At 43.4% G+C, this 10,066-nt stretch overlaps 1 protein-coding gene across 1 annotated transcript; it reads left to right on the top strand.

Moving 5' to 3' along the window:
- Positions 1-684: 684 nt before the first annotated feature.
- On the top strand, positions 685-8,931 carry LOC311223642 (uncharacterized protein; the record flags this gene model as incomplete). Its single annotated transcript, XM_084308415.1, has 5 exons — positions 685-690; positions 2,343-2,441; positions 2,571-2,645; positions 3,444-3,633; positions 7,682-8,931. The coding sequence occupies 5 exons, from the start codon at positions 685-687 to the stop codon at positions 8,245-8,247; spliced, it is 936 nt and encodes a 311-aa protein (XP_084164541.1). The 3' UTR covers positions 8,248-8,931.
- Positions 8,932-10,066: the final 1,135 nt, after the last annotated feature.

The following is a 10,066-nucleotide window of genomic DNA, read 5'->3' on the forward strand; positions in this document are numbered from 1 at the left end:
TGCACGTGTAACAGGTAGGGCTTTAGCACTCTGCTGAGAAAGGCAGCAACCCGGCCGCTACAGCAAAAAAGCTAGTGCTCCGCTCGCAACAGTTCAAAATCTGCTTTGTAAAAGGTATATCCAAGCAGGGAGCGATTGTATACTACAGAGCACATCAAAATGTAAGTGTCTGTCAACCTAATATAGTGTGCTTGAGTAGACTATTTGTGTTGGAGATGGGATTACAGAGAGACAGGACAAGTAACAGCTTTTGTATGTTGAGTATCAGAAAACATTGTCACAAGAGTAGGGGGAAATATATGCCTAGCCTAGTGCGACTCAAGGTTCTTTGGTAGACTATTGCATTGGTCCATTCATTGAAGATGAACGCAATGCGACATCCTTTACTAGGCTCACCCACCAACAGTTCAGGTGCTGAACTGCTGATCTGAATGTATAGGTAAAAACCATTTAATGCGTTTTCATCATTAAATAAATGCCCCAATTTTTTTAAGCTAACGCGCGCTTGCATGGATTGGGGGCCCACAAATTGATTCTTTCATGGGGCCCAGAATCTCCAGCTACGCCCCTGCCTACAGTATATAATTCTGGACAAAAACAAAACGCTTCTCAGATTGGGTCCCTGGAACAGAATCTTGTTCATGGCCTGATTTCGTTGGGGGGATAAGAGAACGTTTGGGACTCATGCAAGTCAGTGTTTCCAACCAACCAACCAATCAATACCTTTAGGCTGCCACAAGGTGGAGCTATCAGTTAGACTTTTCATTTGATATAGATTGGGCTGTTTTTGATTATACATATATATATATCTTTTTTTTATGTTATATTTGAGAGTGCATTAGGCTCAAATGTATCTGAAATGTGTTAAATACCTGTATAGATCTACTAAACACGTGTCGAAATACCATTGTTGTAGCTGCGACGTCAGAGACAGCTTTATTTGTAAATAGGCAACGCACTATTATATTTATTAAGTGGATAATCTGTTGACTCCCAAAGAGAATCGCTCCTACGCAGAGATGCCTCTACGTCGCGTGATTACCAAAGGTAGCCGCATTTCTGGCAGACGTTTCTGGTCTGTGACATGTGCGCCCAATAGCGTGACGAGCTGTGTCTTTGCCCATTTCCACGTCAAACAGCCTGCAAACTACCTGGCGTTTTATCGCCATGCTCTAAGACAAACTCTAACCTTAACCAACTTCGAAAGAGTGCCTAAGCTTAACCGTCGAAAGAACTTGCCGTCACGCTCTAAGACAAACTCTAACCTTAACCAACATAGCTTAACCAGTGTAGAAACTGGCGTCGGCCAATCAGAGAGCGTCTGCCAGAAATGCTGCTACCTTTGGTAATCACGCCTCTACGTCGCCCAACTATCTGCGTGGGAGAAGCGTGATTACATATGCACGCCGCATTTCTCGGAGACGCTCTCTGATTGGCCGACGCATGTTTCTACACTGGTTAGGCTTAGGCACTCTTCGAAGTTGGTTAAGGTTAGAGTTTGTCTTGACTTAGAGCATGGCGATAGAACGCCAGGTAGTTTGCAGGCTGTTTGACGAGGAAATGGGCAAAGACACAGCTCGTCACGGATTGGGCAAACGCGTCAGTGGCCAATCAGAGAGCGTCAGTCAGTGCCAATCAGAGAGCGTCTCCGAGAAATGCGGCGTGCATATCACATATTCACGTGATGACGACACCTCCCCACGTGACGTGACACAGTTGGTGTTGTTGTATTTGTAGCTACCAGGTAGCTACCAGATAACCACTGCCAGAGTCTTGTAGCTACTAGCTTGAAATGGCAAGGAACTCGGAAAAACAGCTTGGGAAATTGAACAGACTGTGGCTTCAGAAAGAAAGAGAGGGCAAGTAGATGCCCGTTATCATTTATACAACAGCACGCGATAGTTACATATTGTAGCGCTGAGAAGAAGGAGTCGGAGGCGGTGTCTCGAAGCTAAACCTAATTCCTTTATTCATCAGCGTAACAACAAATCGACGTAGTCGTATCGACAGTAAAATAAGAATGCCGGTGGCAGGAAGTGCCACCCTATAAATCGTCCGGGGGGAATACCATTCCCAACGAGTTCCGTGTGAATTATGTACAGTCACTACAATATATAATATAACGTTACTATTTGTCCAGCTAGCTAGACTCTAATTAAGTAACGTTACTTCTCTGCACGTTATGGCAACTAGCTGCTAGCTAACTTAATGTTAAGTAACGAATCTGCTGCACATACATTACTGCTACATGTAATACCATCATGCCCATCGTTTGTTACGTTTGGCATCGTTTAGCGCATTGTAGGACTGATACTAGCCTACTCAGTACATGTATTGTTTAGCTATCGTTACTTGTCGAGCAATGTAACGTGCATATTTTAACTGAACCATATTTTGCAGAAGGACGAATCAAAGATGTACACGAACGGAGACCCAAACTGGTAATTGAAAGTTATTGTTGTAACAACCAGTTAAGTTCACAATTCACTTATTTAGATATAATTATAATGTTAGTTTCTGCTTAGGTGTACCTGAACTGGCCCCTTTCAATTGAATACTTTCTTCCACAGTCTACGATTAATTCTGCTTCATCTGTGAAAAAGTGGATCCCTAGTATCAAGAGTGAAATAGAGTATTACTTGCAGGTAAGTGCACTATTCCAGATTTGAAAATTGTAGTTTTACTACTAGGTATTAGTGCATAGTTGTGCCTGCATACCTGCCAACATTAAATTTTAAGAAAAAGGGTAATTTTCCAGTATACACACATGGGGATCACCCGGTTACTGGTTTGAATGATAACCACAGTAAAATTCCCTGATGGTTAGTAACATTTTTACATTACATTTTTAATTATTGTTAAAACCATGTTTGATTACAGCGCTTTGAAAAACTCATGGTAAATAATGTCCAGACTGTCCAGCAAAGACATTAGCAACAGTCTCCCAGACGCAGGTGCATACCTGTAGGATGACTAACTTCAGCCTTGTTATTTAGGCTGTCATATGCCAATTACTATAATGAAAACCATAGTAGACTTCAGCTCTGTTATTAAAGTGGTTCTGTTTCATAGTTCATACTTTAAATAATTAGGCTACTGTCCATCCTAAAAGCAAAATGAGAATTATCTCATGTACTCTACTCTTGTCTGTTTTAAGAAATATAATTATCAATTTCCTCATGTAGATTGGATCTTGATGATTGCAGACCCACAGTAGGGTAGTGTGTAGCATTAGCATAAGTAATTAGCATAACAACAAAAACCATCCCAAAATCTTAATAATACTGCTGTAACAAAGACATTTTAGATTAACATAAAAAAAATACATATATAGACGATGGTATACTAAAAATCCATACCTTTGCCTGGTATACTGTACATTCAGCACTACCAGGACTGATGGCAGGTGTGTCTATCTATGGTCCCTTTCCATTCTCTTTCAGCAGTCCCAGTTGACCCACTACCCAGAGAGGAAGATAGCAGAGTTCCAGTTGTGTATCGAAGCTCTGGAGAAAGAGTACAAGCGCTTCATCACCAAACTGCGGGCTCTCGACCCCTCGTGTAAACACAAGCCGTGGACTCCCCGAGCATACGCCAAGAGAAGACCAGACACACGTGGCCCTCCCACCACTGGTCAGTTCTGACTAATTTCTAACAAAGTCAAAAGTCAAAGTTTATTTGTCCCATACTCTGTGTACAAGTTTCCCCTGTGAGCCCCCCTGCATTGCATCAAGAAAAAATTAAGAAAAATATATATACATAAAATAAACAATATAAAGCTCAATAACATCTTAACTCATTCCCGCCATCGACGAGTATACTCGTTATTGGCCGCCAATCGTTGGACTCCAACAACGAGTATACTCGTTATTTGATCGTTATTTCTTTTATTCGCTATTTCCATTCATAATCCATCCAGGAAGGCTGTGTAACCATAGGGAATGAGTCTGAGATAGCAAATGTCCAATACCGCCGCCTGGTGGTATGCTGCCAATGTTGCACTTCCTTTGAGACTCTGTATCTCTCTGTGCGTCGATGAAATTCATTCGAGTAGCCTGGACCGAGGGCTCTACCCGATCGCATAGTTTTCGGGACATCCGATTCATTATGCTGTGATGGGTTATGTCGTGGCCCAAATGGACATATGATCTAGCAGATGGCAATCAAATAATTGGAATATTCTTTTTGGAATCTCACCGGCCACAGGTAAGAGCTATTTAACGTCAATTTCAGCTTGGTTGTGCATTGTTTTCATAGCCATCGCCCTGATCAGCGTATTGTTAGATTCTGATCAATCGGCCAGTATCACGTCTTCTTGTGTTATCCTCTCTCCATCCAATCCCTCTGCGTTGTGTACTTTTAATGATCCTGAAGTCTCATATACTGGCTGTATCTCTCCCCTTATCTCTCCCCGTTAGTGCAAACCGCCACCATAATGTTTCACCACCTTCGTAAGAATTCGACACCTTGACAGCATACCTTTCTTGAAAGAGCGTTGTTTATTGATATAAACAGAAGCCTCAGCCCAGATGTTATCAGATTTTATTACATGGCGTTTTCACATTCGCCGAAATGCTTGCTTGTGATTGGTCAACAGCCCCCCGACTGCGGTCATTATTTTTCAATAATGACCGCAGATTTTTCAATAATGACCGCAGAGCGCAGCTGTTCGCAATCAAGCCCACTGACACACTGTTTCAGTGCAATTATACAACTGCCGTGCCGGCGATGACAGGGGGTATTAAACAATAGGCAGCCAGAACACAGCGGAGCCAGAACACAGAGGCTGCCCGCGATAATAATAATCACTTTATTTGGGCTGACAGAGCCACAGAACAACTGCGATTTGTCAAATGAATTAGGTATATTGTTAGTAAGTTAGCCATGTAATAAGCGGGATAATGTATAGCGCTGCACTGACAGCGGAGCCAGAGGCTGCCCGCGATAATAATAATCACTTTATTTGGGCTGACAGAGCCACAGAACAACTGCGATTTGTCAAATGAATTAGGTATATTGTTAGTAAGTTAGCCATGTAATAAGCGGGATAATGTATAGCCTACTCGGTCATTGTCGCAAAATAATTGACCTTCACTACGTTTAAAACACCTCGGCGCGGCGCCTCGGTATTTTAAACTCCATGTCGGTCAATTATTTTGTGACAATGACCTCGTAGGCATACATTATCCCTCACGTATTTTCATTGCTATCGTCTCTGCTGTTATTCAGTCCAATGGTGGCTCAGGCCTTGTCTAGCCAGAACCCTTCTCCCATTAGCCGAAGCTAATGATGATGTGTCATTCCCCCCCCCCCCCCCCACCGGCGAGGGTGAGAGGGATGAGTCTCTGATGATTTCCTCCCTCCTGTGGGATTCGTTCCTTTGGTCTGATTGTAGTCTGCCCCTACCCTGAACCACTGTTTGATTTATAGATCTTCGTCATAGCAATGACAGCCTGCCCCTCTCCTGGTTGTCATGCGACGCGCTGTCATGACAACTGCTAATAACCTTTCACACATTTCAAAACGTTTCATTACTGTTTCATTAAGGATGTCACCCCTCTCCCTCGCTCTGTGCTGCCCACACTCGCCGTTATCAATGTGTTCTAGATCGGAATGTCAACATTTGCTCGCTCAGTGTGGTGCTCACTAATACCCTGCTCGCTCTGAACCACTGTCTCCTGCTTCCACCACTGTCACCATGCACCTCTCTGACCTGGCACCTTTAGATGCTACCATCTCCCCCCAATTTATACATCACATACATTGAAAAACACCCCAAAACACCCGTTTTCCCTCAGTATGCTGTTGTACTAACGAATGCCGTTATTGACAATCAATCAGAAACGACCCCCCCCCATCATGCATTCATGATGGAACATAATATACCGATCATATGCATTTGAATTTTTTATTGTAGCGTGTATAGGGACGAAATGCCAATGGATTAAGTATAATATGCGTTGCGGCCTATTACTAGCCTCCCAGGAATGACCCTAAACCGCTCTAAAACCATACTTATATTCCCCACGGTATAAAACGGGAATGTATTGATGGGTAAAATATTCCTTTTTCACATCTTGAACGATAGATACTCGATGTCAAATGGGCCATAGTATTGCATCCATAGCTATAATATTTATATAGTTATATAGCCCTGCAAACAAGGTGAGCGACTCCCATCATTTACAGCGGTGGCGGTAGCTACTACAGGATGAGGCTAATCCCTGGCAGTCAATGAGTTAATAATATTTTTTTTAAGCATTTAGTTCAATAGGAGCTGACATGATACAATGCTGTTAACTCATTGGCCGCCAATCACGAGTATACTCGTTATTGGCCGCCAACGCTTGACCGCCAATAATGAGTATACTCGTTATTAGATCGTTTAATCTTTTTCCTTTGATCCCCATTCTACACACTCGGCCAGAGCTCTCTGAATCACTGTGGCACAGCTACATACGTTGGAATTGCAATGCCGATCGAGTCTCACTAGGTGGCAGTATCGCCTACCTTTTGAACTCTGATAGAAAGGCAACAGGATAGGAAATGAATGCACCGGACTATCGAGGCTCGCTCTGTGGGGGAGGAGCTCTTCCAAAGCAATCGCTAGCAGATCTGATTGCCTCAACCTATAGTGTCCCGTAAACACGTGTACTTATATATAAACGAGTAATCGCGATCACCGATGGGATCATTGGAATTATTCTTTTTGGATTACCTTCTGGCTAAGGTAAGGACCCCCTATGTCTATTTTACAGAACGTGAAACATGTTTATGTAACGATCACAGTGGCTTACTTTACTGGTCATAAACAAGGCTTTTTACTATCGGACCCCCCCCCCCCCCTTGATGATTTTGTGAAGGTACATATGTACATGTTATATACCTTTTGATTTCAGGGAATCAACCAGAACGATTCGGGCTTATTGCACATAACACGTTTTATCTCGCGATCTATGAAAAAGACTGGATTATCTTGGAAATGCGCAATGTTTAGCGTGTAATAAACTACAAACTACAGTGTGTAGAAACAAACTATTTCTTACATGTTGGACTACAAGTAGTGTCTGTCAAATGAGCCACACCATTGTCTCCACAGCTATAATACAGAACACACGCACAGCTCTGCAAACATCGTGAAACACAGCGGAAAGGACCATTTTAATCTGGCCTGAAGCAGCAGAGATACGGAAAGCGTATGGCGATGAATGAGTTAAGAGGAAGTGCATGCCTTGCTGTCCATAGTTTTATTTAAAAATATATATATTTATTATATATATATTTATTAACCAGGCAAGTCAGTTAAGAACAAATCCTTATTTTCAATGACAGCCTGGCGAGAGGACAAAAGGTCCCCTCGAAGGGTAACAGGGAAAGGGGACACATGAAGCAGAACAGTCAAATTACAGTTAAAAGGCTGGGTGACAGTTGCAGGTGTGTGTAAAAGTCCTTAAAAGTAGTGAGGGGGATCTACACTAACTAACATCGTAACACTAATTAGCATAGGTTAGTGTTACAGATCCAGTATGCTGTATTTTATTAACAGTGTCTTAGCATGTCTCTGAATTGTGTTACCAATTGACTTTCTTGATAAGACGGCAAGGCTGTTTCATCATCCTTCAAAGTCCTCTGGGATCTGGCTTTTGATCTCTCACATTGGTGTTTTCATTTTCATTTACAGCTAAGAAACCACTGGAGTCACATGACCTTAGTGGTCCACTGAGCGGAAGTACCAGTCAAAGGACAGGAAGTAACGCAACCTCACCCGATGCGAGATGGGGACACCTCAGCCAATCAGAGGCCAAGCCCAGACCTTCTGCCGCCACCAAACCTCGTTCAGAACTATCTGGCGCGGACCAGGACCAGCCCCTCTCCTTTGACCGCACCCGGCTGGCGGTGACACTTGCCGGGTGTAGAGGCCCAGTAGTTCAGCAAGGCTCCTCTCCCACACAGAGCCTGGCGAGGGTGCTGCATGCTGGCCTGCCCAACCTCCACAGTTCTGTTTTGAGCCAGACCATCGCAGCCCAGAGTAAAGACACTGCAGTGACTGGAGGGGAAAAGATACCAGCAGGGTCTGTTGCTGGACAGAAGGGTGCTGCTGTCACAGAACATAAGCTAGGCTGTGAATCTATCAGAGGAACCACAGATATGGACACAGAGACATGTAACCACAGTGGACCAATAGAGAATGGGACGAGGCATATCCTGGGACTAGACTGTTATACATCCTCAGACGAGGAGTCTTGACACATGACATTTATAGATTACAGGGTATATATCAGGTTTGTGATTCGTTTTCTATATTTCTTTGTATGGAGGAATGAATAAATACAAACATTTTGTTAATAATACAAATTTAAAAATCTTGATGTTTAGTCAAACAACATATAGGCATCCTAGCTCTGAATTGAGCTATTCGCACAGGTGATCAGTCATCATTACCACAACTAACTGCATTATGCCAGAAGGGAAGTGAGAATGTGAAAGAGAGAGAGAAGATGCTCGTTGACTCAGCAGGTGTCTCAGTCAGACTCTCCGCCTAGTTATGTGAACTACAGCAGTAATGCTGCCCATGACCTGGTTAGACCACAAACGCCTCCCTCCTGTCTCCCCTCGGCCCTGATGCTGTGGGGCCTTCAGCATGTCACTTCCTAGAAACGGGCGCACCGGCCTCTACAGAGCAGGAACCTTATGCGGTTTGTGGCGGTTAAGTCTGATGTTGAGGTGCCGTTTTAGATAGAGAACCTGTGCAAAGCAATAACCCTCTTTATAAGGAGAGAAATGAAAGTCACCGGAGAGACTGGGCCACGGCAGGAGTCCTACAGCCGCTGCTGTTGCGTCACACGGACACTCTAGAAGCCTGTATCGGAGAATTGTGATCACTGGTTACTTTTTTACAAACCTTTGCTTCGCCTTATATTGCACACTCAATTGGGCTTCATCGTATGATCTATATGTTTGTCGGTAGCTTTTGTTTTGCAATTAGCACTTAGCACTTGATATTGGCTTGTTGCAGGTGCATTGAAGAAGAAAAGAGGCCACAAAAACTCTTGACATTGGCATATAAAAGAACGGCCAAACGGCAATCAGATTTTCACTCTCCCACAGTGAAGCAGATGTCATTGTTTTATCAAATGTGAAATGTTAGAAGGATGCCAGTTAGCAAAAGCATACCACTGCTAAACGATAAACATTCTTAGTCAGCCCTCGTTCTTCCTTTGTCATGTGACAGATTTGTATAGTTGCGTTCATGGAAACTGGTAAAACCACAATGACAGGAGGACATGGTTCCATGCTATTGATGGTCGACCACAGATCTGGAAACTTTTCATTGATTGCAAATTGAATGGGTGAGTGTTAACTTTCCTCTAAGTCAAAGCACTGCAGGATTGGTTGGTGTGCAACCCCTCCCCTCCCCTGTAAAGCCTTCAGCTCTGTTCTCACAAAGCCAGCATGAAAGCAGACACATGAAATTAGTATTTTTCATTTGGCAGCGTTCTCCAACTGAGACTATACTACGAGTTTATGAAACTGCTGTATAGTTGTTTACCAATAAACAGTCTCATCTGGAACCACAAGCAATCTTACCAGAACCGTCTCCCCTACTCTGTCTCCCTCTCAGCCTTCAAACTGTCTCAATAAAGAACCGTCTCCCCTACTCAGTCTCCCTCTGTCTTCCAATGGTCTCATAAAGAACCGTCTCCCCTACTCTGTCTTCCGACGGTCTCAATAAAGAGCCATCTCTCCTACTCTGTCTCCCTCTCAGCCTTCCAACTGCCTCAATAAAGAACCGTCACCTCTACTCTGTATGGTCAATGTTCGGAATTGTTATCAATTCCACTTCCGTGTTTACCAGTGACGTTGGTCAGTCAGTGCTTCCAGATGGGAAATGTTAAGTTGTTATCTCAGAGGCTTAGAATTATCATTCTTTGTGGGAGAACTAATGGGAGTAAATGTGTAATTTCAGAAAACACGTAACGACTGCCCTCTTTGCCCTGTCCTCACCTTCCTCTTCAGCACTCATTCATTTCTTTACTGTTTTTCACATGGATGCACCAGTAAGCCA

Source organism: Notolepis coatsorum (genome assembly GCF_963971535.1).
Source record: "Notolepis coatsorum genome assembly, chromosome: 2".
In the NCBI taxonomy this organism is placed as follows: Eukaryota; Metazoa; Chordata; class Actinopteri; order Aulopiformes; family Paralepididae; genus Notolepis; species Notolepis coatsorum.